Consider the following 25,575-nt stretch of genomic DNA (forward strand, 5'->3'; position numbering starts at 1 on the left):
GTGACTTTCACCAATCTAAAGCGAAGGGCATTTAGGTGACCGCCACCGTTATGGCTCTGCCAAAAATTCAGTGATAGGAATGATTGTGGCAGGGAGCTGCATAAACAGCTATATTCTGAAGGCATCGAACCATTCAGCCGTGGGGCGCCTAGGCAGGTGCCGGTCTTTCAGCATAATGCGGTGCAGGCAAGAAGGGCCAAAACTCGCCACGTACGGACAGGAATTGTCGCGTGCAATAGGAGAGCAGGCGGTTGATTGAGCTGCCCTTTGACCACGAATTTCCTCCGTCTTCGGCTTTGCCCTTGTCATCTTGCACCACCCCTCGCCAAGTTTTCTCTTGTTTGCTCACCACAATGTCCCCCAAGCGAATGTCGATACCCTTGGAGAGATCGGGAATCCCACCACCAATGCCCACCATCAACCCGACTCGGAGCGCAGGGAACGTCCTCGCCATGTCCTTGGCCACAGTAACCGCAGGGACCGACCCATCCACCCCCTCTGGCATACACGCAATCACCACATTGTGCTGGTGAATGCGACCTAACATATAACTGTTGTGGTCTGTGGGTCCTGTCCTGCTATCATTTCATGTTCTTCGTCCAGCATGGCCATGGCGGCGGTCAATTCGATGTTCAGCGCGCATATCCAGCCAATGTGGTAGTCTTAAACGGTGCGGCTGGACATCATGAGGGGAGTCGTAAGGCGCAGGCGTAGCGACTGCAGGTAGAATTGGGCTGGGATTTCGTGGGGCAGTTAATTCCGGACCATAATGAGGCCGATGCGGCGGCGCTGCAGGACAACATTGAGCAATCGTGCGAAGGTCTGTCCAGATTAGAGAAAGACTCTGCGAGGACAGGAAAGGAGAGGAGAGCCGCTGAGGGTAAACACCGAGCCTCAACATGCCATGATCAGGCAGGGAATGGTCCAGCACGAGACATCGGTATGGCTGTATCAGCACATCGAGCAATTGTGAAAGAAGTGAAAGTAGGGCTGAGGCTGCACAATACTAGAAAGATGGTTGAGAGAGCAAGGGGGAAAAATGAAGAATGCTGGGCGTTGGCAACATTGTTGTTCAGGTCGGGAATGTCGACTTCACGCCCAAGCTACGGTGGACGAGGCTTGAAGCAACAGCAACATCTGGTGCGCTGTGCCTCTAGCTTAGCTGAATGGCAGCTGGGCCGCTGGGGACAAGTGCCAGGTTCCTAGGGCGGTGGGAGCAATACATGACTCCTCAATATCACGTGCAGAGTTCCTTGGAGGCATTGAGGCGGCAAGATCGCTTAGTCACGTCATCGTAGCCGGTGGCTGAGTAGGTGGCTGTCATCTTACTTGCCATTTACGTGCCATCGTACTCGGGTCGGTTCTCGGCTGTTTGTTGGTATGGAAGTACCAGACAAGGGCGCTTGGCAGCACAAGCAATGATCGAACTGCTCCGAAATCTCGGCACGCTCACGCAGACGGTGCCGCTTTTAAGACCCAGATGCTCGCGAGTCATTATCTTCTCACTTTCAAGTTTCTTCTAAGTTCTGACCCTTTGTTAGGAGCGGCCTGTGGCATAGGCACAGTGATAACACAATGAGAATAGGTCTTCCTATCTAGGTGCTCTAGTTACAGAACTCAAAGCAAAAGGAAAGGAAGTTCCTTCTGCGGGAAGCCCGCAGTAAATGTGCGGTTCCCCTGAGTTCTCTAGGCAGTGCGTGCTTGGTAAGTTACGCTTGGCGTGAGGTTTGGGGTGTCGTCTGCTCTCTGTTCCGTCTGTTCGTGACATTAATAATTGATGTAGTTCATAACTAATTGCAGTTTGGAGAAATTTTTGAGACACGATGTCGCTTGAGATGCTCAATTGAGACCCCGATCTCTTCGCATGGGCCGAGCATCCTTGGCGAGCATCGCTTTAAGGGTCAGGGGCCGGAAGCTGAAAACCAATCGGCAAAGTTCCATCAGCCTCACTCGAAGAAACCGGAGCCGAACATCATCAGCTCGTTTCGAGCACGAAAAGTGCCCCGGGCGCGTGGGATAGTACGGGGGACATTCACCAACTTTCCGGGGTTAGTGTGCACATGGATGAAGTCCACAAGAACCTGGAACCTTTCAAAAGGACGACATGTTCCTGGAAGAGTTCGTATGATTTGGTCCTCCCACCTGTTCCGACCATCATCACTTGAGACACACACAAGCAGCGTTTCACTACCCCTTTAGGATCCTTCAGACACCACCAGGAAAGATGGAGGACGACAAGCATCATGATGTGGAAGAACACAGCATAGCTCCGCCAGTAGAGCAGGAGTCTCCCGAAGCCCACGTACATGCCAAAACTTATCTCGTCATATTCGTAAGCGGCCTGCTCCTCTAGCCAGGCATGATATGTCGTTCTCAAAGGACTCACACCTCTCAGGCCATGTTTATCGTAAACCTCACTTCAGTCACATGCTTGGTCACAGCTGGAGCGGTGAGTCCTGCTCCCCGAGCTACTTCCCGGGACATGCGCCGGACAGAAGAACTCCCCGCTGACTTCTCGCCAAGTTTGGTCAAGTTCTCACAGCGGTGGTGGGTGGTACCGACAAGAGTAATTGGATCGTCGGTGCCATTTCTCTACCCATGGCTGTCCTCAGTGCCCCGGTTGCTCAGGCAGCCGACTACTGGGGAAGACGTTGGCTGCTTATCGTCTTGACCTCGATGGGATTCGTCGGCAGTTTAATCACGTCTCGATGCGAGTCGGTGAGTCCTCAGCCAAGGTCACCAATCGTTGGTTTTCTTTCTGTTTTTCAAAGGCTGACTGTTTGTCTCTGTAGATTGGTGTGGCTATCCTGGGACAATCGTTTATTGGCTTGTCCTTTAGCTGCATCGTCAGTGCCTCAGCCTAGGCCGATATTTTCAGTTTGTCTAACACTCTATAGTCCCTTACTTTTGCTATTGTATCAGAAGTTTTACCCCATCGTCAACGGATGACCGGTCAGGCTGTGGTGAACTCGGTATGTTTGGCTCGGCTCCGAGTCTGGATGCCTCTGCGAAGTGTCACCATGAAGCTGATCCTCATATCCGCTAGGCCAGTGCGTTGGGAGGAATTGTTGGGATCTATGCGGCCGCATCGTTGGTCACCAATCATGGTCCGAGCGGCTTCAGAATTGTAAGTGTCGGCGACCGACCGGAAATGGCCTGCTCAATGACCCCACGATGTGTCCGACAACCTCTTGCTGACATGATTTCTAGCTTTGGTATCTCGATGTACGTGACTGTGTCGAGCTGAGTACGGTGTGGAAGTGAGAGAGAGATGTAACTAACGAAAGCGCGTCAGGCAGCATTGTACGCCGTTGCGGTGGTCATTACGCTCTTCTGCTACCGACCTCCGCCTCGTGAGTTGCAGAAAAGTCTCACGTCGAGGCAGAAACTTGAGAAGGTAAGTAGAGTTTTCGAACGATTCTCTGACGGCTCTGAACTCTGACACGATATGATGTGTTGATATTAGTTGGACTGGATTGGGGGCCTTCTTCTGACCGCCGGCTTGATTCTTTTCTGCCTCGGTCTGTCCCAGGCACGAAATCCTTGTAAGTCGTTTGCAGGGATGAGAGGAATTTCGACAACGAAACCTGACTAATGGCGGTTGACGATGTTTAGATACTTGGGATAGCGCCCAGGTCCTCGCTCCAATATGTGTCTCGGTGCCGCTGCTCGGGGCTTTCGCGTTGTATGAGTGGAAGGGCACTGTCGAGGGTATCGCCAATTATCAACTCTTCTCGTCAGTTCGCCTCTCGATGTTCTTGACTGCAGATGAGTCATGACCAGGCAATCCGTACTGACAGTGGACAGATGTGGCCGGAATTTTGGTCTTGCACTCGCGTGCATTTTCTTGGAAGGATTCAGTGAGTACAATATCTAAGACAGACCCGCGTCTGGTTTCCAACACTAATGCTCACAGTCTTCACCGTAAGGTCTCTTCTGCGTGAAAGCATTGCTTTCAGGAAAGCTAAACTTGTCTCCCTTGTACAGCCTACCAACATCTATTTGCCCTTCATGCTCGAGTCAGTTTACGGAAGAACTCCGCTTCTTATGGCGACCAAGTGAGTTGCTCACTTTTCTCACTCACGCCTGTCGCACGAGCTGACACATTTCTGTTCAGTGTTACAGTCCTGCAAATCGTCTACGGGGTGGCCTCATTTGCTGCTGCCCTGTATTGTTACCGATACAGACGGCTGCGTATAGTCATTGTGGCGGCGTATCTCTTCCTCACCGCATACAACGCAGGCATGGCGGCTTTGGACGAGGACGACTCCAACGCAGCCTGGGGTGTCCCTATCCTGGCCGGTGTACCAATCGGGCTCGCACTTTGTGCACTTGTTGCTGTGGCCCAATTCAGCACTCCTCCTGACCTCATGTAAGTTCTGTTCTGTCGGGAACTCTGCAAACCTGATAGAGTATTCCGAGGTCAGCCAGCATCAGCACAACATTGACTGACCCTACGATACTGATAGCTCGGTCACGAGTGGTTTGCTGGTGGCGGCTCGAGCCGTGGGAGTCACCACTGGGACGGCCGCCTGTGAGTGAGGACGTTTTGAATTTTCCAGTCGTCAAAATCGATGTGCTTTGCTGACACGTTTTCCATGGCCCAGTCGGCGCCACCTTCAGCTCTAAATTGCAGTCCAATCTCGCTCCCAAGGTTGCCGAGGCCACTCTCCCCCTAGGACTACCCTTGACATCGCTGCCACTCTTGCTCCAAGCCTTGGCAGCCCACGACGAGGAAGCATTGATGGGTGTCCCCGGAGTAACGCCTGCGATACTAGCTGCAGGCGTCAAAGGCATGAAACAAGGCTACATTGTTGCCTTTCGAACCGTCTGGATCGTTGCGGCAGCCGTTGCCGCTGGAGGTCTTGTCTGTACGTGCTGGTCCCCCAAACATTGGTTGGTTTATGGTTTTCGAAAGATCTGCGCACTAACACGTCTTTCCACGACACCACAAGTATCGTTCTTTTTCCAAGATAGAAAAGAGGACTTCAACAACAGAATCGACGCACCGGCCGAAAGTGAGGATGCTCTGTACGGCGAGGCCCTCCATAAAGGGACTACGGCATGAGACCGGGGGCTCAGGACTTGTGGTGGTGGCTTGTCTGTGGAGGCTGGTGCCTACGGCCCTGAGGTCTCAAGGCGATGCCCGGGCCTAAGGTGCTGCTGTAGAAGGCTCGGGCACTCGGGTCTATAGCCATGAAACTGCGAGATGTTGGGGGGTGGACTACATCGAGAAGTGAAAGCGGTGGCGGATACGGAGCATAAGCATACTTCGCACTCCATACTGAATCCTGAATCCTGAAATTCGAACCACTAAGTCCCAGTGCGTTCGCACACGTCGTCCTCCGGACGACGACGGACAGCTACGAGGCCATGGCACATTGGTGCATGGACCTGTTGAGCGCTTCACCACGCCGGCGGGGTTTTTAAGAACTTTTTGAGTTTGAGTTTGGATTGGACGAAAACCCCCTTTCCTACCACCCTTAATCCCTTACGACGCGAAACAGAGAGAGCCGGTACCAGTCACAGAGAGACAGAGAGAGAGCTACTTAGCTTAAAGAAAAGCCCCATCTACCGATGTCGATGTGTGGGTCTAAAACGGCCATTCGGAGTAGATTCTAGAGAAGCGGTGAGAATCAATCATTGTTTTCATGCATCACTGGTTACTCGACGCACAACGACCAGGCCGAGGTCGTAATATTGTCGTACATACTTATACGCTGCCGGTCCCCGGATGCCAGAGATCAGAGTCACTTATACAAAAGTCACCCTGGGCCCGAATTCTTCGATCCTCACAATGCCGTCATTCCCGACTGGGCGACGCGACAACGTCTTGACAATGTTTTGGGATTCTCATCATGTTTTTTGGGCAAATGTTGCGCCAAACCTGTGACATGGCAGGGAACAGGCCATCTGTCCCTCGCCTGCGGCGCATCACAATGCTTGAAAGTTTGCTTCCAAGTAACATCCTATCAGGTCGCAAAGATGCCCATGTCCAGTTCCTCTGAAGATATAACAGGTACCAACGTGCTCCATAGGTCCATGTCGCCTTCGAATGAAGGGTCAAATAGCTGTAGGTAAGAGACAGAGTCAGCCATCCGACCGGTCTTTACAATCACCATTTTTCCCCCTCAAGTGCGTGCGCGTAGGCGAAGTCCAAAAAGTTTGAAAACTGTAGAGGTGGGAACACACCTCTTGGAAGTATTGGTTTTCACCCGGGTTGGGAGTGTTGGATTCAGCTTCAATTTGAGCACCGACACCAGCATTCGATGAGTCCATCATCGCAGTGCCGGGTTCGCGAATTTGAGCTGCGAAACCTGCATCGGAGGGTCTGGCTGAGTGGACGGCCGCGGAAGCCGCTGCAGCCCACTCACCAATGTATGGCCAGTTGAAAGCACCGCCCGTCTCAAAATTGAGACGATGAGCGTATCCCGAGGCGACACCCATCAGAACCAGATCAGACTGGGCGGTGGCCGCACCTGGATTGGACAGGATATGGATGAAAAGCATGATGGATGCCCGGAATGGTCCATACAGTGCAAGCCTGTCGTTTGATCAGATCGGTGTCAAGTCTCGTACACAGGACAACAGACTGCTCCACCAGCTAGGACAGACACTCACAGTACCGGTGTAGTGGGCTTCAGACGGATCAAGCCAGTGCACAGGATGATGCTGCGCGCAGTCTCGGCAACGGTACGACAAGAGCTTTCCACCTGGGCTCGAAACGCGTCGAATTGGCCTGAGTCGGTGAAATGGAACCAAGGGACAAGCAAAGAGCTGTGAATGTCGATCAAAACGCTGTAGTAGAGAAAGTATGCCACCATGAGCTGACATCTGGTCATGTTTTGTGGTAATTGGATATCCTCGATAGCGTCATCGAACGGTATGAAGTGCTTGACGGTATGTTTCAAGGAATCTACCTTGGCGTTCAGCTCGGTCACTGCGCGTATTATTTTTTCTGTAGGTTGTCGCCGGGCTCGGGCACTTGACAAGCGCCTATATGCTTGCGATTGAATTTGACCAAGCAGGACACAGATCGTGGTGAATGTGGCGCTTGTATCACTGATGCTAGTGGATATGTCGGGAGTGTCGCAGCTAATCTCATCGTCGTCTATGGCCTGTGATGATGGTCAGTGAACATCAAGCATCTCTCTCGTCCAGGATGACGATCCTACTGGTGGAAGTCCCGAGCGGGAAGAAATCTGCCTATCCAGTACGTATATATTCCAAAACAGCTGGTTGCGTTGCAAAATTTCCCGCCGTGAAAGTCTCCACGTAGACGGTGCCTGGCAGTGGAGGCCTTTTGCGATGGCCAGGCGCATTGCATTCGAGATCAGGGTATATGTCATGTGGGGGCTGCCGATGCCCTCGCTGAAGTATGCCTGGTCTCTTGTCAGGCGCTCGTTCGTGTAGGTTGCCGGATCCCGAGACTCACCATGAGCGATAAGGCTCTGACGCCGTTGATGGTAGCGTGACGATGCATGATGTCTGACTGTACCGACAAAGCGTTTCCGAAAAGAGCCATGGACGCCTCGGCCGCACGTGCATATGGCTCATTCTTACTCAGAGCGATTCGACATCCGAACGCATAGACCGTGAAGCGGAGGGCAAACCACGATAGATCTTCATCATCTGGACTCGGTATTCGAAAATGTTCGAGTAGAGTAGTGTAGAACCAGTATTGGTCAACAATCCCGAAGGCGGCATCGAGCGATTTTGTAAAGAATGCTACAAGTGTATCGAGTTAGCCATCGCGTTCGGAGACCTTGCCAGAGCCAGACTCACCATTGACGTACGACCAAGCAACATCCTCAGCAGGCTCGGAAGCCGGGAAATTTGCTGGGGTCGGGCCCGCATTCTGCTTGAAGAGCATGGTGACAGTCCTTGCGAAACGGTGTAAAGATTCTCTCATGGCAGGGTACTGCACCTTGCTCTCAAGCCATTCAATACCTGGCTGAGATGCAATAGATAAGAAGGCTCTCGGTCCTTTCGCGGATTCCCAAGTCAGCTTGGCAGAACCGAACATGATACGCCTTCTTACCAAAGTATTCCCTGTTGGACTTGAAGGTGAATGTCAGTCCCCGTTCGTATATTGAATCATCGACTATAACTCACCATCTCGGCTAAGAGTTGCTTTGGGCTTTCTGCTAGAGCTTGGGTGCTTCCAGTCTTTGTGACGCTCGGCGATTTGAGACCTGTTGTGGCAGTCGTAGCGGTTTGGCTCTGGAAGTAGGCCGCATCGATGATGACGCGTGGCATCTGATCGTGATCAGATTCAGTACTGTTCCCTTGGCCGTCAAAATTTGCTCCTGCTACGGATCTAGGCTGACGATGGTCCAGGGTCGAGTCGAGATTAGATGGCACCCAGGTCGATTCAGACCTGGTGGCATTGTCCAATCTGTCAACCTCGTGTATTGTAATCGCTGATCGGTCGTCCTTGGGGAGTGCCGCCACACAGAAGTCGGTTCGAGCGATCGAGGTATCCTCTGTAGGGGCTACTCTCCCATGTCCACCATGGGCATCGGCTCGATGAGTCTTTGATGACGAATTGATCAAAGCTTCCAATCGAACGAGCCGAGTTGACATCTTCTCACTGCGAATTCGACGAGGCTTTTGACGGTTTCGAGTAGGGAAAAGGCATTCTGTATGGTGGCTGGTACATTGCCTACACGGATGCCCTCCTTCACCTGGACCCAATTTAGCCGGACCGATAGAGCCTAGGAGATTACAATCACTTACACTTGACTTTCTTTGTGCGGCAGAAACTGCAGGCTTTGGCGTATTTCGTCGCCGGTGCAGGCTCAGGCTCAGGCTCGTTAGATATCGGGGTTGCCACAAATTCACCCTCCATTTTGTCGGACTCGGAAGAAAGAGTGCACGCGTCAGTCACTCGCTTCGGGATTCGACAAGTTTCACGGGTGTTATAGGTGGCTCGCGGTAAGGCCCATTCGAAGCATCATGGGCAGACGTTGACCGAGGAGCGCGCGTGGCCAGAGGATCACAGGCGAGGGTTTTTGGAAAGATCAAGTCGTAGGGCAAAGGACCACACTTTGACAAAGACTAAGGGTGCCAGTTGTTACCTGATGGGCACACGGCGAGGAACGATTTACGTGCCTCGGGCAATTGAGCTTCCCCATTGATCACGTGGCGTCGCAGTCCTGTCGGGAAGGCAGGTGTGACCGTGTAGCACACAGCTCCAAGGAACCTCCCCAGCATTCTACGCATCGACGCCCCGCGAAAGCGGAGGAGGTCTAGTAGATGTTGGCATTCAAACAACCTCCAATCAAAAGTACGGGTGTGTAACACTCAGGGGTACGGAGTACGCCGTGGTTGAGCGAAGTCTCCGGTCCCACATCTTCGGCATTCGGGTAAAATGGGAAGTCCGAAACCCAAAGGCGCAACAATCACTGACTTAGCTAGGTCCCAACTACCTAGTAACGGAGTACGACATGCCGGAGGCTCTCATCTGCCCGAGTCGCAGTATGGAGGTCCTCGTACTTCATGATCCCAGGGAGATGTATCCCGGGCATCCACGAGATCGACAAGAGCCTAAGCAGGCCGTCACAGACACGGCATTTAAAATTCAGTACCTAACACGGTAGTGTCCTCTTCAAGCTCGGCGTCCCAGACTTTGGCCGTTATTCTGTCGCCTTCAAATTACAAACAGGCCGTCAGAACATAAAGTTCGACCGCCTAACGATTCAATACCAGTTGTTTCCGCAGAAATCGTCACTGCCATCACTATGCGGTCCATGGGAGAGGTAAAATCCACAAGAGTGCTCGTCGTTGGCGCAGGTCCCGTTGGCCTACTCACAGCTTTGATGCTCGCCCAAGGCAGAATCAACGTCGATGTCATAGAAACCGCCACGCAGATCGACCCACGTCCACGGGGTATTGCTTATGGACCTCCCGCAGTCAGGTATGCCTTTTGATTCAGTTCCTTGTCCCGGGGAGGTGAAGAGGCGTTGTGCTGAAATTGCGGCGCACTAGAGTCTTGCGCCGTGCCGGAGTCCTGGATGAAGCTTTCAAGAGAGGGTTGGAAGGCAAAAAAATGATCTGGAGGGAGCTCAATGGAAACAAGGTACGAGACTACGAGTGTTTACTGTCAACCAACGGCATCGGTGGATTGTCCTGATCAGAGACTTCGTGTCAGATCACCGAAGTCGATTTTACCAAGGATCCGACGTTCACTGACCGATCCCTCATCCTGCCCGTCCACATCCTAGCCGGCTTGTTGTACGAAGAACTTGGCAAACTGGACAACGCGAAAGTCCACTGGGGCTGTAAATACGTTGGCCACAGTCAAGACGACAGTCATGTCCTGGTCGAAGCTGAACGCGATGGTCAGACGGAGACGTTCGATGTGGACTTCATGGTTGGGTGTGACGGTGGTCAGAGCGCCGTACGGAGAGCGCTGTTCAAGGACTCGTTCCCCGGCAAGACGTGGGATGTGCAAATTGTGGCAATGAATGTAGGTGGGCTCTCTTTCGTGGTCTTTGGGACAACCGCCAACATTTGATGGCAGATCCGTTACGATGGTTTCGAAAAGGCCGGATGGTCCGATACGCAATGGATTGTCGATCGCGAGCACTGGGGTATGGCCTGCAAGATCGACAATACGGGCTTGTGGCGTTTCGGCTACGGCGAACGTCGTGCACTCGGCGAAAAGGATCTCATGGAGGGCCGCGCTGCGAAAATGGAACTGCTCTTGCCGGGGGCACCAAAAGAAAGCGAGTATGATGTGCTCAGGTGGAGTCCCTTCGTGATGAATAATCGATGCGTGGAGAAAATGCATGTTGGGCGCGTCCTCCTTGCTGGAGACGCGGCCCATTTGTGCAACCCAATGTGAGTCGACGACGCATTCTCTGATACACACACGCATTGGAACGGAACTAACCCACATCGACCAGGGGTGGCCTTGGTCTGACTGGAGGCATTTCGGACGTTGGGAGCCTCGTAGATGCTCTGCAGGGCATTCACGAAGAAAAGGCCAGTTTGAAAATCCTGGAGATCTACGATCAGACGAGGAGAGAAATATTCTACAAGTTCATCGATCCTATCTCCTCAGCCAACCTGGAGCGGATATGGATTGATGGATCAACAGCTTTGGAGAAAGACCTTACTCTACAATTCATGCACGCGGCTGCTCAAGATCCGGCCAGGCTGGGTCATCTCCTCCGTGTAAGTTTCCAGGTCGATCCGCTACGGAGACGGTCGATGTTCTGACCAAAAGTCACAGACGCAGGATGTACTGACTGCAGATTTGACAAAACATTATGACCTGGTCAGTTGAGCTTCTGGCAGCGTCGACAGCAATGGACAGTTCGAAATGAACCGGAAATGCTCTCATGCAATGATAGAGAAGAATTGATATGCAACGTTCAACATGAGGTCAATGCTATGGCATAGCCCAAATGGGGTTAAAGGATTGAATTGATGGTGTTGCAAAAGTTGCAAAAGAGCGTTCTAGGCGAACATATTTCTGTCATCAAATGATTTCGGAGCTATGATCAACGGAAAGTCGTTTTGCGAGCTCGAAACCCCAGGCCTCTGCAGCCTTGTCACCTGTGCCTAGGGCAAGTGGTGGACTGAGGTGATTATGGCCCGGAAGCTCCCAGTATTCCGCTTGTCCGCCGACGTCCTTCCACTCTGTCGTCAATTGCTTCATCGTGTCTATGAGCAAGACAGGATCATACTCAGTGGCGATGAGCAATAGCTTTGGACAGCGCAAGATTGTCCCGTTGTCATCTTTGGAGTGACTGCTGTACTTCCTTCGCATCAAATTGATCGGTGCATTGTGGACGATAAGTTCGCGGGTCGTGTAATATCTCAATAGATGAGGCACTATGTGCGCCACGAATGAGTTGTCCGGATCTGCAAGCAGCGTAGAACTAAGAATAATCGCCCTGCTGAGAAAGAGCTTTGCTGAAGGCTCCGTGACTCGTTGCGTCGACCCTGTGAACTGCTTATCGAAGAGCCACCCAGCTAGATGTACACCACCAGCCGAATTGCCCATGATGAACAAGGTCCTCGGTTCGTCTCTTTTCGTGCAAAGATTCTCCTCAATCCATCTGATGACGAGGTCGAGATCTTGTCCGCCGCTGTTGAACACGGCACCGTGCTGTAGCAGGCGATAGTTCATCACAACAGCGTCGTACCCCATCTCTTGTGTCAGAAAAAAGGCTAGACCTTTGTACACCACTTCGCCTGGGATCTCGGGCGCAATGCTCCCCCCACTGACATTGGCGCCACCGTGGACAAAAACAAAGATTGGTCTATATTGGCCCGAGCTTGAAGAAGGGCGATATAGATCGAGGGTTTGACGCTCATGGTCGCCATAGCGGTGGACCTCTCTTGGGATGCTGTTGAGCAATGCCAAACTTTCCGGTCGGCGTAAAAGATCGCCAAATGCCTGGAAGGTAACTGGTGCTGAACCGACCACATCACGGCCCAACGCTGGTAATTTGTCCATGTTGCTTGCAGTCCAAAAGTTTTTCTGCCAACGATATGTCTATTGCCAGAGCAGGAAGAAGAGATTCACGACAGAAAGACGATCCCAGCCATGGACCGGGCTGGGGGTTCAAAAGGAGCATCTTCCCGGGGAGTTGTTGACGAAAATGGTGGCAGCTCAGCACCACTTGGAACTGTCCAGGAAGAGTTAAGAAGAAGTTGGGAGGATCGACATGCTCGCTAATCCGGGGTTAAAGTGACTGAAACCGCTTCGGAAAGTGACAGATTTTCTCAAAATACCGAAACTAGTTCTCCGACTTCAAGCTTGCCGACACGTGCTCACCCCGGAAGGGGCCCAGTCAAGTTCGGCTTGAAGGCTATTGGACGACGACAACGACCGGCGGGATCGAGTCCATGATGGAGTGAAGTGATGCAGTGTCTGTTGGGTCGGGTGCTCGAGGTGCTTTGACGGGATCTGGCCGAGTTTTGGGGCCAGTGGTTTTGAAGGACACGTCTCTTGGGCTTGCGACACTGCCGCGGAAAGAAAGGTTACGGAACAGCTTTGAACGACGCTGGTTCCCGGGTCCGTCATCGACACAGTCTGTCTTCGGTGGTGAGAGGCCTCCTCCCCAAAAGAGTCAGTCAGTGACATCGTATGATGAAGTCCGACGTGAGAAGAGTCCCGCTTGTGGTTGAATACCACGCTGCTTTTAAGAAATGGTTCTTCACGAACGATACAACGACCAATAAGACAACGTCTCTAGGTCCCTACGTCAGATACTCACTCATCCTCTTTCATACCGCAGACATCTCGGGCGCCTTCTGCGCTCGTAGCGAAGGGAAGAGCAATGCGAAACCTAAAGGCCTGGAACAAACAATCTCTTGCACTCTCGTTCAAGGAGTGCTCGTGGTCCTGCCTGCGCTTCACCCGCCGTGATAAGTTGCTTTCCTCGCAGCAAAAACCAGATGCGCCGATCTTTTGACAGTCATCAATCGAGATTGGGAGCTGACGACTCAGCATCCCACTTCTTCAGTGGCGGCGCCCCGTGGGGTGGAACACCAGATCTGATGACCTGGAATGCCCCGAGTGCCCTACTGAGTGCTAGGTCTGGGGTACTGATGCCGAGGCACGGAGAATGTCGAGATTCAGAAACTCGCATCCGCAGGAACAGGACGACAACCCAGTCCAACGGCTCACCTATCAATTTACTCGACAATCTATACTCCCCCTCCCGTCTATACTCCAGCCACTAGCATACCAAAATCTCAAGCCATCTTTTCTGACAAAGTCACTTGCGGGAATGCGGCGTATCGTCAAAGCTCGCATCTCCGTGACAGTGTAAGGGTGCCGTAGTGACAATCTGACTACACCACCGGTAGGCGACTGAACCTTGATTAACGTCGTATATCAAGGGAATTGGACAAGCGATGGTTTCTGGGTCGCCTGATAGCTTTTGAATTGTCTGCAACCTTTACCTCCTCTTTTCTCGCATTGCTCAATGCTCGTCCACTTCCCGCGGAATTCTGATCTTGGTCAGGGATAAGGACAGATCAGATCGCTACCCGGCATGGCCCTACGAGTGCCACTGCCGCCACTACCCATGCACTCCTTTCAACGGTACGCCTCATGTGACTGATATTGAGACCCGCCAATGCCTGGACTGGTGCTGTACTCGCTTTGCTGCATTTTGACGTTAGCATACTTTCACAGTCTCCACCTACCAGAGAGGCCATTGAATTTTCCGCAATGGGATTATATTCTTACCTCACATTGGGATGGAGGGTGGATCCAGGCTTCGAACACTTTTCTAGACTAGTGACAACTCCATCCCTGTTGACGTCGACCGGAACAGCGTGCAAGCGGAAACCGCTTCAGCGGTGTGAATTCGACTCTCCACGTGGGATTTCGTCGCTCTCTTGACTGGATGATATAAAGGTTGCTCTTCTCTCCCGAATCGCTCAATTTCGGCGCCAAATGCTTCTAATTCCATACAGCCAAAATGGTCCCGATCCTTACGTGGGCCTATGTAAGCTTGCTGCTTCTCTCGGTTTCGTGGGCCTCCAAATGTCCAACCAAGAAGAAACCGAACATCATCTTCATCCTGACGGATGACCAAGATCTACGTCTACATTCTCTCGAGTATCAGACACAGACCATGAAGCATTTGCGTGATGGAGGGACCAATTTCGAAAAACATTTCTGCACGACTGCGGTGTGTTGCCCGCACGCGTTAGCATATTAACTGGGAAAATGGCTCACAACACAAATGTCACTGATGTCTATCCTCCATGGGGTACGTCGGGATCACAGCTGCAGCTTTACGACTTGGCTGATATGTTCTTCTAGGCGGGTACCCAAAGTTCGTCCAAGAAGGCTACAACGACAAGTATCTGCCGGTCTGGCTCCAGAATGCTGGCTATGACACGTACTACACTGGCAAACTATTCAACGCCCACAATCTCGCCAACTGGAACAAGCCACTCCCTGCAGGTTGGAATCAGACCGGCTGTAATGACCCCAAAGGTCTCATTGTGCTTGACCTTGCTGCTAATATCGTGGCGTAGTTCTCCTTGACCCGGGCACATACACATACTATAACACTTGCATACAGATGAATGATCAACCTCCAGCCTTCCGTCCGGGAGAGTACTCGACAGACATCATCGCGAACCTCTCACTCTCATGGCTTGACATGGCAGCGAAGAGCAGCCGACCTTTCTTCTTGGGGCTTGCCCCAATCGCGCCGCATACGGAATCCATCATCGGGCGCGGCAATTCGGTTTGGTTCGACGTTCCCAGACCGGCAAAACGACACGAGAAACTATTTCTAGATGCCAAGGTCCCTCGTGGGCCTAGCTTCAATCCTGAGGAGGCATGTTCATCTTGTTCTGAGGGAAGCAGAAGGGACACTAACTCCGGGTCGACATAGGCTCAAGGTGTCAGCTGGGTGAAACAGTTGCATCGTCAGAACCAGAGTGTGGTCGATTATAACGATTCATTCTACGTGAAGCGGTTGCAATCGTTACAGGCTGTTGATGAAATGGTGGGTGCTCTGTTTGAAAAGCTCAAAGCACTCGGTATGGACCAGAACACCTACGTTATCTACACCAGCGACAACGGCTTCCATATCGGTCAGCACCGCCTGAATCCAGGCAAGCAATGTGCCTTTGAGGAAGATGTCAATGTGCCGTTCCTGATTGCCGGACCCGGCGTGCCAAAGAATCATTCCGTCAGCTTCACCACGACCCATCACGACGTAAGTCTGATCCAATCTGCGCAATATACCGTGTACTCATTGTTCACAAACTCGAGTCACCGTAGTTGCGTCCTTGGCTTTTGAGGCAGTCCAGCTGACCATCGGACAGTTTGCAGCTACAATTTTCGATCTCGCACAAATTCCTCTTCGTCAAGACTTCGACGGCACACCCATGCCATTGACATTACCCGCCATGGATAAGGTGGCAGCGTCAACCATTCGTGAGCACGTTGCCGTCGAATACTGGGGAGTCGCAGGCGAAGAAGGAGCATTGTACAGATCGGGCGTCAATGGTAGCTTCAGTAAGCCTCACTTGGGTCGTCGGCAACCAGGGCTGGGCACTGACGATTTGATCAGCACCTCATGCAAATAACACCTACAAGGGTATACGTATCGTCAGTCCACAATATGACCTAATGTACACTGTGTGGTGCAACCACGAGCACGAGCTATATGACATGAAGGTACGGATGAATTGACAGCTATCGCTATTGGGACCTGACTCTTCGAACTGACAACTCTTGGGATGATCCAGACCGATCCGTACCAGACCAACAATCTGTTCCAAACGTTCGTCCAAATCAATGGCCAGCCCGTCAATAACGTGGTGTCGAGGTTGAACGCGCTGTTGATGGTGATGAAGTCGTGTAAAGCGAGCCAATGCGTTGAGCCATGGTTGACTCTTCACCCAGATGGGAAGGTCACCCATCTCATCGACGCTCTAGATCCTAGCTTGGACAGCTTCTATGCCAACCAGCCCAAGGTCGCCTTCACCGAGTGTGCTCTAGGCTACATCATCGCTGCTGAGGGGGCCATGAATGTGGATCCATACCATGTACCTGACTGAGCGATGAGAGTATCATGACGATTGTTCAAGGTCAGTTGGACAAATCACGTTCGACGAGGGGAAGCTCTAATCGCTCCAGGGCCACTCTATCTGCAACTCGAGGTAGAATTATGTACAAATTCTGTAGACTGATAGAACTAGAGACCAAATCTCAATCAGTGCCACATAAGAATTGGTATATACAGCCTACAGGTAGTGAAAAGTGCGTTCGCCATCAGCATCATGCATTGTTGAGTCCTGACTGGGTGAATTCTACGGGCCGTCAACTTCGCTCATCGATGTCCGCGCATCATGGTGAGCCAACATAAAAGCATGTGTTCCATCGGCGCAATCAGTAGAAGCCTAGCAGGCCATGCGGCCTTTTGCGCCTCTAATTTTCAAGAGCTACCCAGCGCTTCTTGAATTGCCTTGAGGCCACCACCGAAATCCTACATGCAATTCGTGTCAGTCGGCTGTCTGTTCCCACAAGACCTGTTAGAGATAGGGCGACTGCGCCAGTCACTCACCGCCCAAACTTGATGTGATTTGATCTTGACACTGTCATCGGCACCCTGGTCGAGATAGATCCTGGCGGCCCATTCACCTGACACCGATTTTCCGTTCGCAAGGCCCTGAACGGCCGACCCGATGATGAGCAAGTCTGTCGCGCTGGAATCGAATACGTAGACTCGAATCAACTTGTGACACCGCGTTTTGATCACGCTCCATCCATTGTCGCGAGACTTTTGGATTTCTGGGAAGCAAAATGTTTAGTCCATTGGGGACCGACACACTTCCCCCACGGGGCCAACAAGGTCTCTGCCACTTTGTTTTGGAGGGTGTTGCGGTGTGGAATCGACAGGTCACATATGTCGCCACCGTCACCATCATCGAAGAGTTACTCGTACATACCTGCGTGGCCGCGGACAGGCCCGGCGTGGCCCATGATGTACCCGTCATCGGTATAGAGGTCCGCAACTTCGGCACCCGCTGTCGGTGTGTTGGTGTCCAAGAGGTTAAAATACTTGTCGAGGAAGTCCTTTTTGGCTTCGGACAGCTCGATGGACGAGGGCCATTCTGTTTCGGCGGTGTTGTATCCCATGGCTGGTCGCGTTCCGGAGGGTGTGGGAGTCTGATTTTGAGGGTTCTCCTGGCTCGTGGTTTGTCGGACTGGACTGTGGATAGGTCGGGAGACTGCTTGATGTACAGTACGGTTTACCTTGGGAATCAGCCTCAGATAATCCGCCACGGGGTAATATCACTTACAGGAGTATTTTTCCTGCTCCGTCACGCACATCGGGATCATAGCTCCCAACAGCCCATACGGGTAGCAAATGGGAACTCATCTCGAAAAGCCAGACACTACATGCCTCGCAGTCGACATTCTGAGTCACCGAAGTTGTGGAACCATGAGGCCGAGAACGGTCACTGTAAGGAGTACTCCGTACCATATCATCACTCCACTTCACTGTCCAAAGGAGGTAATTGGGTATCCGTAGATCTCAAGTGGTCACTGGTCAGCATTCCACGGAGCCGAGGCTTGAGGTTTTGTCCACGGAGAGCATTACTCCGTGAGATCGCCTTCAACCGCGAGCCTGAAGCCACCATTCCTGTATTCCGGAGTCCGTACTGTCCCATGATTGTTCAGTAAGCTTCCCAGGAAATTCTACGTAGCCGGACATATATTCGGCAGGGTATTCCGGGCACGGTTCAGGGCACTAGAGGTCTCCTCGATATCTCGCGGTTTATTTAGGTACCTACATGTAGCTTAGGTAGGCACTGGTTCACGGGCTAATGGTGGCCTGGGCCGCCTAGAGAGGCGAATGCCACTAATGGACGCGGCCAATCGGTTAGCCCCGGGAAAACTGGATGGTGCGAATACGGGGCACCCAGACAGCCTGTTAGGCCCGGTGAGAAACCCCCGCGACCCCTAAAGGCCAGGCAAGGGTCAGGCGATGGAGTTAACTCCAGTCGCAAACCGGCCACAATCCCCGGTCTTTCTCTTCAGACCTAGTCGTCTATCTTCCTTCTGCCTCCATGATAACCTCACGATGAAGGGACATCGACACACCAGATGGCAAGGGAAGGTCCTGTAGCCACGGCTACCAGCGGTGGTCGGAAACCTACTCGACGCAGGCCGGCGTTGCTTGCCTGTGATAACTGTCGAACCAGAAGAGTATGTGACCTCTGCCTAAGCCAAATTCCCGGACGTTGGACTTATCGCAACAGCTCAAATGCACATACAATGAAAGGCCTTGCATGAACTGTAGACTCTACCAGAAGGCCTGCACGCAATCAGAAAACCCAAAAGCCAAGAGCGCCTTGATGCGATCCTCAGAAGTCCCCTCCTCCAACACCCTTGATCATGGCATTTCAGACCAGGGAGTCGCATCGAGGACTTCGACATTGGTCGGGCCTGCTCCGGATTTGCTCAGACCTCTAGATGCAACTCCCGCCCTGCAAGAGCATAGCGAGGGGCAAATGGACTGTGCTTTCACCAGCTGCGAGCCTCTGAACTGTCAGCTTCTCACTTTCCAGTAACCACGATTGCAGTAGAGCCACTGACAGTCGACGCAGATGATCGTCCCCAGCAGCCTATTCAGCTGGACGAGCTCTTCGAAGATGAGATCCTGAGATCAAATGTCCCATTCCATGACTTCTCCTTCCTCGGCGATCTGGTGGACGGCGATTTTGAGTCTTTGGACGACCCACAAGCTACATGCCTGCCCGAAACAGCTATCGCGCCACCGGTAGCTGGTCTTGACGACCACGTTCAAACTCCCCGGTACACGCCCACATCCATCCCTCGCTTCTCTCAGGAGGATGATAAGCTTTCAGGTGTGGAATCTCTCCAGCCAGCTTCCGGGAGCGCGAGATCGGAGGGTCATATTCCAGAGGGGCTTTTCATCAGCATCGCCAATGCCAAAGGCGGTTATCTAGGCAGGGTCAATGCCCTGTATTCGCAGTCTTTTCGCTGACTCAGGATTCAGGATCCAATTCTAGCGGTGCCACACTCGCAAGTGCCATCCATACTTCCAAAACCAAACACCCTCAGCTCTCGAGTGACCTCAACTTCGAATGGCTTGTCCAGGCCGCAAAACATATCGCCAAATTCGATTCAGACGCTACAATGGAGCTCTCATCAGGACAATTACCTCCAAAATCTCTTGCGGCGATTTGCGTGAACGGTAAGGGTCGTCCATTTCGCCGAAGCAATCATGGTTCATGGTCGCTTACTCTTGCCGATAGCCTACTTCGATAATGTCCAAGCGTATTACCCGATCTTGCGCAAACATCAGTTCCAAGCCAGCTGGGAGTCATTGTATGATCGAAACCAGAAGACTCATCGGGTGGCACAATACATACTTTCCTGTCTGGTCTTCACGATTGGTGCTGCCAGCGATCGGATAAATTCTGCGTTTTCATCGCCATTGGATCAATTCTCCCGTCATCTGTTTCAAAAGGCCTGCGCACTGGTCTACGTTCCCATGACCGAAAGTTCCCTGGTGGCATTGCAGGTGATGCTGCTTCACGTGCGTGCTACTTGACGACATGAGACATACATGTTCTAACCTCTCCCCAGACCATGTTCTTGGAACTCCACGGTCAATACAGTCTGGCATCGGTTCTCTGCGGATTGAGTATCCGCATGTGTCAGCAACTCGGCCTACACAGGAGAAGTCCTCTGGACCTCAACCTTGATCCAGATGAGATCAGATTTCGATCTCAACTGTGGTGGATTGCCTTTAGATTCGAAACGTGAGTTGTCAGAAAACGTCGACATGCTAGTTAGAGTTCATAACATTGTCTGACTGTCACAGATCTTCCGCCATGTGTGAGGGAAGACCAACTGCAGTCCGCGAGCTGACATACGATGTCGACATCTTGCCGCTTTGCTCTGACCAAACCAAAGCGTCAAACACTGCTGGATTGGTGTCTGCGATCCACTGTTGGTATGCCAGACTGACCGAACTCTCAAACCGATTCGTGACCATCAACAGTCTTTGCATCACCCCAAATACCAGGTTAGAGACTTTGAAGGATCTTAACGATACCCTGACGCGGTGGAGGGATCAGTTGCCTATTACACTTCAACCAGGACTAGACGTGGTTGCCGACTGGAACTCGTATATGCTGGTGGCGCCGCTTCATCTCGATTACTTCAATCTCTTGCGGTCGATTCACTGGGCTTGTATCACGGCGATCACCACGAATTGGGAGGCCATCCATGATCGACATAGATCCTCACTCCAAGCCATTGAGATGAGGGTGTTGTCTGCAGCACGTTCATACGTCCAAATCTTAAACAGGCAAGTTACCGTGGTTGTTGTCCCCACCGCGAGGCACTCTTGAACTCTCCTAATGTTTGTCTCTTCCAGCATTGCTGATGGCAGCACTGGTGGAAGTTTATTTCCCCTCTCGTAAGTACTTACCTTCGTGGATTGTTCAGTATTCAAATCTGAAACTTGCTGCAGCATCCGCACAAGTCAATACTTATCCACCTCGGCGATTCTGCACAGGGCCATCTGCGACAATCCCAGCCGCTTCGCCGCCAAAACTGACTCGGAATATCTTCGCGCAGTCAAATTACACCTTCAGCGCGACTCGTTATCATGCGTGTGGAGTTCGGCGCTGCAGAACGCTTTGGATACAATGCTCCAAATATCGGAGCAGTTGGTTCGCGGTGAATCAGTCAACAACGACTCTTCGACAGTGAACACTTTTTAGAGCTTGCAAGACCACTCAGATCAGATCGGAAACATTCATTCGACTTTGGATACTGGAAGTCTGGAGAAGCACCTGACGTCTTGAAACCCCATTTTGATCCTAATAGCAGAGACATTGTCTTGGAGGTTGAGGGATCTGGGGCAGTCTCAACGAGCCAGGCCATGTCTTTGACCGGGCCAATCGTCACCTCGGCAGGATCAAAGTCACACAAAACCCGTGGAGAGGGAGTCCCCAGACACTTCAGAGTACCCGTATGATGGTGGCACGGCATGCCATTGGGCCACGACTCACGGAACTACCAATGACAGCAGTTCTGCCCCCGGATGGCGCTCACTCGGACTCATCAATCAGGGACATGGGCTTGCAGTAAGTCGTGAGGTTGTCACTGGACAGAAACGGGCCTGGGAAACAGGGAGAATCGCTTTCACTCACTTATATGATACTGTGGTGGCTCTGCTGGTTCATGGATCTCTTGGGTGTTAGTGTCGTGGTCTCGTGGTTTTTCTATCTTCAAGCCTCGAACGAGGCGGACCGGAACCCAGTCTTGACGACCATCGCTCCCTCAATGCTCTCATGAATCAAAAAAAACTACTCGAAGACCATCTTGTTGGAAATCGTGCCAATTTCGTCGATGGCGATCTCGACAACATCCCCGTCCTTCAACCACGCCGGTGGCTTCATGAATGCCGCAACTCCACTGGGCGTGCCCGTCATGATGACCGTGCCCGGTTCCAGCGTGTGTCCCCTGGCCGTGAACCTGACGATGTCTTGCACGGTGAAGATCAGGTCCTCGATACTGCCTCTCTGACGCTCGAGTCCATTGACCTTCGTGACCAAAGTCAAAGTTTCTGGGGACGGAATCTCTGCAGTCGAGCAGATGACGGGTCCGAGGGGCGCAAACTTGTCGAAACTCTTCGAGTAACCTGCTTGTTGACCGGATCTGTCAGGCATCTGCCAATATCGAGAAGAGACGTCGTTGCCAACGGTATACCCGAGCACGTAGTCTAGCGCGTCGTCGGTCTCCGAGAGGTCCTTGCATGTTTGTCCAATGACGATACACAATTCGCCCTAGACAGACAGGTTACCCATGTCAGGAGGAGGTTTGAGCGTCGAGTAGCCAAGGCGCGCGTCTTGAAAACCAGGTAAAAAGTGCCTGTGGCTTGTGGAGTTGCCATACCTCGTAGTCGAGAAATTGAGCATCTTTGTGGATTGGGATATCATCGGCTGGACCGGCGAGACAAGCTGAAAGATCAACCCTTTAGCATGAGCACATCCACTGCACCCCCCTGAGTCACCTACAAGAAGGCTTGTTGAACAGGACCGGGTATACCGGTGGGTTTGTCTTGATCGAAAACACCTGGTCAGCTCTGAGTGTTGAAACCAACGCTGCTTTGAGGCTGATATATCTATGACACTGGACCAGAATCGTCTAGCATCTCTGTTCCACTGTACCTTTGTCTCAGCCGCATGTGCCTTGTAGTTGAGCCCGATACAACTGAAAATCAGCACACGAGGCAGAGGTGCGAGAACCTGTCGAGTAGAGTGTCCCGGTTAGATCGGCGTCGGATATCTCATCATGAGGGGGGGAAGAGAGAGATGCTCTGTTCTGTTCACTCTCCATACCTTGTGAATAACATCCTTCTGGCCACTCTTTTGGAAATCGGGATCCCATGGAACTTGTCCAGTATAGACTTCAACCGTCGAACCGACCAGAGTCTTCAGATCTCCTAACGCCGCTTCGCCGTACTTGACCTCGCCTGACTCGTTCTCGAAGCGCACAAGGCGATGGAATTGGAATGAGGAGACCGTTGTTAAAATGTAAAATTTGACTCGATGGAGAAGCACGTGGTGTCAGTGGAAGTGAAAATGTCAGTTCATGAGTCTCTCGACTTGGAAGTCGATACAGTGATGAGTGAATGGAATATGTGTCTCCGTGACGAAGGCCACAAGTCCAACTAAACGAAGTACGCTGGCGGAGAGTCGTGACAAGATACTGCAGCAAAGCACGGCAGGGAGTACTTGTACTGAGTATTTGTACTGAGTACTCACCCCTGGTCTTCGGCACTGCTGGGCACCTGGGCCAGTGGGTGGACTCTGGGCGTTCAGGCAGCGGAGTACACAGAGCATGTCGAGCTTCCAAAGTCCGTGGCATAGGTTGCGGTCAATATGGAGATAAGACTCTGGTCGAACCATCCTGGGGCCACCGAACCATCATCGTTGAACGTACCTATTTACGTAGTTAGGAAGTACTGGACTCGGTAAAACTTTTCGAAGCCGACATACGCGGGCACGAGTCCCGCTCCGGACCTGTCCCAGTCACAAGGGTCTGGATTCATTCATTCCGTCCTCCATGCCTCGGTGGTTGATCGGCAAACTTGATTGGCCGGCCTTGTCAATCCCCCGGAGGAAATGGGAATCGAATCCACCTGCAACAGCCGAGACAGCCCGGAGTTTGGAATTCGGACTTTGGAGCACTTGCATGGACCAGGCATTGCTGGTGGGTGCCGCGGATATGGTGTCTGACCATTATCACCTGTCATGTATCTCATCTACCCAAAGTTGTTGTCATGGTCGAGGCTCAAGACCGCATAAAGATCCTCAGACCTTTCTACCAGTTTGCGCTGCTTCCACCGCTCACTATACTTGCAAGGTCTTACCGTCTTCGCATCAACATACAAACACACACACAAACTCTCTCTCTCTCTCTCTGAGTTCTCGCGCCATGGCAGTAGACTACGACAACGTAGGCAGTCAAGTGGTCAAGCCCAACCACCTGGCTCACGTTGTCCTGCGCACGAACAACCTCAAGCCCATGGTGGATTTCTACAAAACATTTCTCGGGGCCCATGCATCATTCGAGAACGATATGATTTCGTTTCTGACGTACGACCACGAGCACCATCGTGTCGCCATCGCACAAATTCCAGGAACAGACCCCCCGAACCATCAGACGTGCGGTCTCGAGCACATCGCCTTCGCGTACGACAAGATGGAAGACCTGGTCCTGTCCTACCGCCAGCGCAAGGCCAACGGGATCCTGCCGGTGTGGTGCGTCAACCACGGCCCAACCACTTCCATCTACTACGCGGACCCGGATGGGAACCAGGTCGAGACACAGGTCGACAACTTCGACACCAACGAGCAGGTCGAGAAGTTCTTGGCTTCTCCCGAGTTTGCGCAGAACCCTATGGGAACGGACTTCGACCCGGAAGATCTGGTCAAGAGGCTGCAGTCAGGCGAGGACATGGCTTCCATCAAGAAAAGAATCGAGATTGGTCAACGATTCATGCGGTGAACATCCTCGTGGGTCGATACCCTTCGGCAGAAGATGCGCGGGTGATGACCTGGTGTTCAAGAAGTATGCACTCCAAGGGTCCCACTGCCAAGGATATCGACTTGTGAGCCGTCATGCCATGCATAGAGAGTTCTCAGAAGAAGTGCTACCTGCCCTCGGCTTCGCCTGCTAGTTGATTCCTAGTAAAGATACCCCTTGGGCGTAAGTCATTCAGTTCCCCAAGTAAGTTTGGTTTAAAAGGGTTAAGTGAGAGTTAAAAGCGGCAACTAGCACACCATGAGATCACACTTCTGAAAAAAACGTAAATGCAGAGAGAGCTTAGCGAAACCCTGCCATATCTTCCCTCTGACTATAGTGGACATGCCGGGGGCCTGCTCCGGCGTCGTGATTAGCCTGCATGGCTACCTGTTCACCCATGCTAGGCGCTTCCAGTGGTGAAACGACTTGTGCTGTAAAACGAGGGAAGAAATCCTGTAGTCGATGCAAAGATCAAACATAACATACGCTTCGACGATTGCCCCCAGGTCGCGTCCGGAATTCTAATGACTGCGGGCTCCACGACTGCAGGATGGACTATCGGAGTAAATTCAACTTTGAATGGGCCTGCGAGTCCAATGTCAGCAATCAGATCGACTGCTTACGAGACTCAACCTATCCGGCAGCGGCTAGAATTTACCTCGTCGTCAGATCTCCCGGCGAACCAAAAGCAGCCGCCCCTGGCTTGATATATCATATACTCTGTCGCTGGAGAGAGGCCATTCCCCAGGGATGACTCTGTTGGCGTCCCTGCATGGAAGCGACTTTCTACATAGGTCCCTTTGCGGTAAATTGTAGCTTCTGTAGACAAAAGCGCAGCGAGAACGGGTGATGATGGAGGAGACAGTAGCATATATGGGATTGCTCTCGTGAGGAAAATCGAGGGTCCGGTACAGTACAATGGTCAACGATCGTTTTTGAGCATTTGCGAAATAGTTCAAGTCGATCGCGTTAACTACTTTAATTAATGTCTAGTCACTCTC

The 25,575-nt window shown here is 52.1% G+C and overlaps 10 protein-coding genes across 10 annotated transcripts; 5 read left to right on the forward strand and 5 right to left on the reverse strand.

The window, feature by feature from the left end:
* Positions 1 to 259: 259 nt before the first annotated feature.
* A1O9_03591 (uncharacterized protein) lies at positions 260 to 660 on the reverse strand (the record flags this gene model as incomplete). The annotated part of the gene is made up of 1 exon (XM_013409155.1): positions 260 to 660. A coding segment is annotated over exon 1 (288 nt), but the record flags the coding sequence as incomplete, so codon positions are not given.
* A 1,564-nt stretch (positions 661 to 2,224) lies between these two features.
* A1O9_03592 (uncharacterized protein) lies at positions 2,225 to 5,068 on the forward strand (the record flags this gene model as incomplete). The annotated part of the gene is made up of 16 exons (XM_013409156.1): positions 2,225 to 2,332; positions 2,396 to 2,449; positions 2,524 to 2,718; positions 2,793 to 2,846; positions 2,898 to 2,972; positions 3,047 to 3,127; positions 3,211 to 3,225; positions 3,296 to 3,397; positions 3,467 to 3,545; positions 3,616 to 3,736; positions 3,808 to 3,860; positions 3,917 to 4,058; positions 4,118 to 4,372; positions 4,470 to 4,534; positions 4,608 to 4,871; positions 4,956 to 5,068. The coding sequence occupies 16 exons, from the start codon at positions 2,225 to 2,227 to the stop codon at positions 5,066 to 5,068; spliced, it is 1,776 nt and encodes a 591-aa protein (XP_013264610.1).
* Positions 5,069 to 5,972: 904 nt separating this feature from the next.
* A1O9_03593 (uncharacterized protein) lies at positions 5,973 to 8,851 on the reverse strand (the record flags this gene model as incomplete). Its single annotated transcript, XM_013409157.1, has 9 exons — positions 5,973 to 6,071; positions 6,193 to 6,544; positions 6,622 to 7,118; positions 7,176 to 7,382; positions 7,436 to 7,728; positions 7,786 to 7,986; positions 8,042 to 8,060; positions 8,116 to 8,687; positions 8,740 to 8,851. 9 exons carry the CDS (start codon positions 8,849 to 8,851, stop codon positions 5,973 to 5,975), a joined length of 2,352 nt encoding a protein of 783 aa, XP_013264611.1.
* An 892-nt stretch (positions 8,852 to 9,743) lies between these two features.
* A1O9_03594 (uncharacterized protein) lies at positions 9,744 to 11,226 on the forward strand (the record flags this gene model as incomplete). Its single annotated transcript, XM_013409158.1, has 5 exons — positions 9,744 to 9,919; positions 9,991 to 10,081; positions 10,154 to 10,471; positions 10,526 to 10,845; positions 10,911 to 11,226. 5 exons carry the CDS (start codon positions 9,744 to 9,746, stop codon positions 11,224 to 11,226), a joined length of 1,221 nt encoding a protein of 406 aa, XP_013264612.1.
* Positions 11,227 to 11,488: 262 nt separating this feature from the next.
* Positions 11,489 to 12,472, reverse strand: A1O9_03595 (uncharacterized protein; the record flags this gene model as incomplete). Its single annotated transcript, XM_013409159.1, has 1 exon — positions 11,489 to 12,472. The coding sequence occupies one exon, from the start codon at positions 12,470 to 12,472 to the stop codon at positions 11,489 to 11,491; it is 984 nt and encodes a 327-aa protein (XP_013264613.1).
* Positions 12,473 to 14,701: 2,229 nt separating this feature from the next.
* A1O9_03596 (arylsulfatase) lies at positions 14,702 to 16,554 on the forward strand (the record flags this gene model as incomplete). Its single annotated transcript, XM_013409160.1, has 7 exons — positions 14,702 to 14,744; positions 14,798 to 14,959; positions 15,016 to 15,327; positions 15,388 to 15,707; positions 15,817 to 16,000; positions 16,065 to 16,171; positions 16,243 to 16,554. The coding sequence occupies 7 exons, from the start codon at positions 14,702 to 14,704 to the stop codon at positions 16,552 to 16,554; spliced, it is 1,440 nt and encodes a 479-aa protein (XP_013264614.1).
* Positions 16,555 to 16,931: 377 nt separating this feature from the next.
* Positions 16,932 to 17,635, reverse strand: A1O9_03597 (uncharacterized protein; the record flags this gene model as incomplete). Its single annotated transcript, XM_013409161.1, has 3 exons — positions 16,932 to 16,982; positions 17,061 to 17,287; positions 17,446 to 17,635. 3 exons carry the CDS (start codon positions 17,633 to 17,635, stop codon positions 16,932 to 16,934), a joined length of 468 nt encoding a protein of 155 aa, XP_013264615.1.
* Positions 17,636 to 18,792: 1,157 nt separating this feature from the next.
* On the forward strand, positions 18,793 to 20,886 carry A1O9_03598 (uncharacterized protein; the record flags this gene model as incomplete). The annotated part of the gene is made up of 6 exons (XM_013409162.1): positions 18,793 to 19,051; positions 19,111 to 19,464; positions 19,524 to 19,721; positions 19,783 to 20,066; positions 20,117 to 20,292; positions 20,355 to 20,886. 6 exons carry the CDS (start codon positions 18,793 to 18,795, stop codon positions 20,884 to 20,886), a joined length of 1,803 nt encoding a protein of 600 aa, XP_013264616.1.
* Positions 20,887 to 21,849: 963 nt separating this feature from the next.
* A1O9_03599 (5-carboxymethyl-2-hydroxymuconate isomerase) lies at positions 21,850 to 22,791 on the reverse strand (the record flags this gene model as incomplete). The annotated part of the gene is made up of 4 exons (XM_013409163.1): positions 21,850 to 22,329; positions 22,439 to 22,503; positions 22,561 to 22,603; positions 22,714 to 22,791. Coding segments are annotated over 4 exons (666 nt in total), but the record flags the coding sequence as incomplete, so codon positions are not given.
* A 1,192-nt stretch (positions 22,792 to 23,983) lies between these two features.
* On the forward strand, positions 23,984 to 24,552 carry A1O9_03600 (uncharacterized protein; the record flags this gene model as incomplete). Its single annotated transcript, XM_013409164.1, has 1 exon — positions 23,984 to 24,552. A coding segment is annotated over one exon (567 nt), but the record flags the coding sequence as incomplete, so codon positions are not given.
* Between the last annotated feature and the right edge of the window lie 1,023 nt (positions 24,553 to 25,575).

Source organism: Exophiala aquamarina (assembly GCF_000709125.1).
Source record: "Exophiala aquamarina CBS 119918 chromosome Unknown aczIA-supercont1.2, whole genome shotgun sequence".
NCBI lineage: Eukaryota > Fungi > Ascomycota > Eurotiomycetes > Chaetothyriales > Herpotrichiellaceae > Exophiala > Exophiala aquamarina.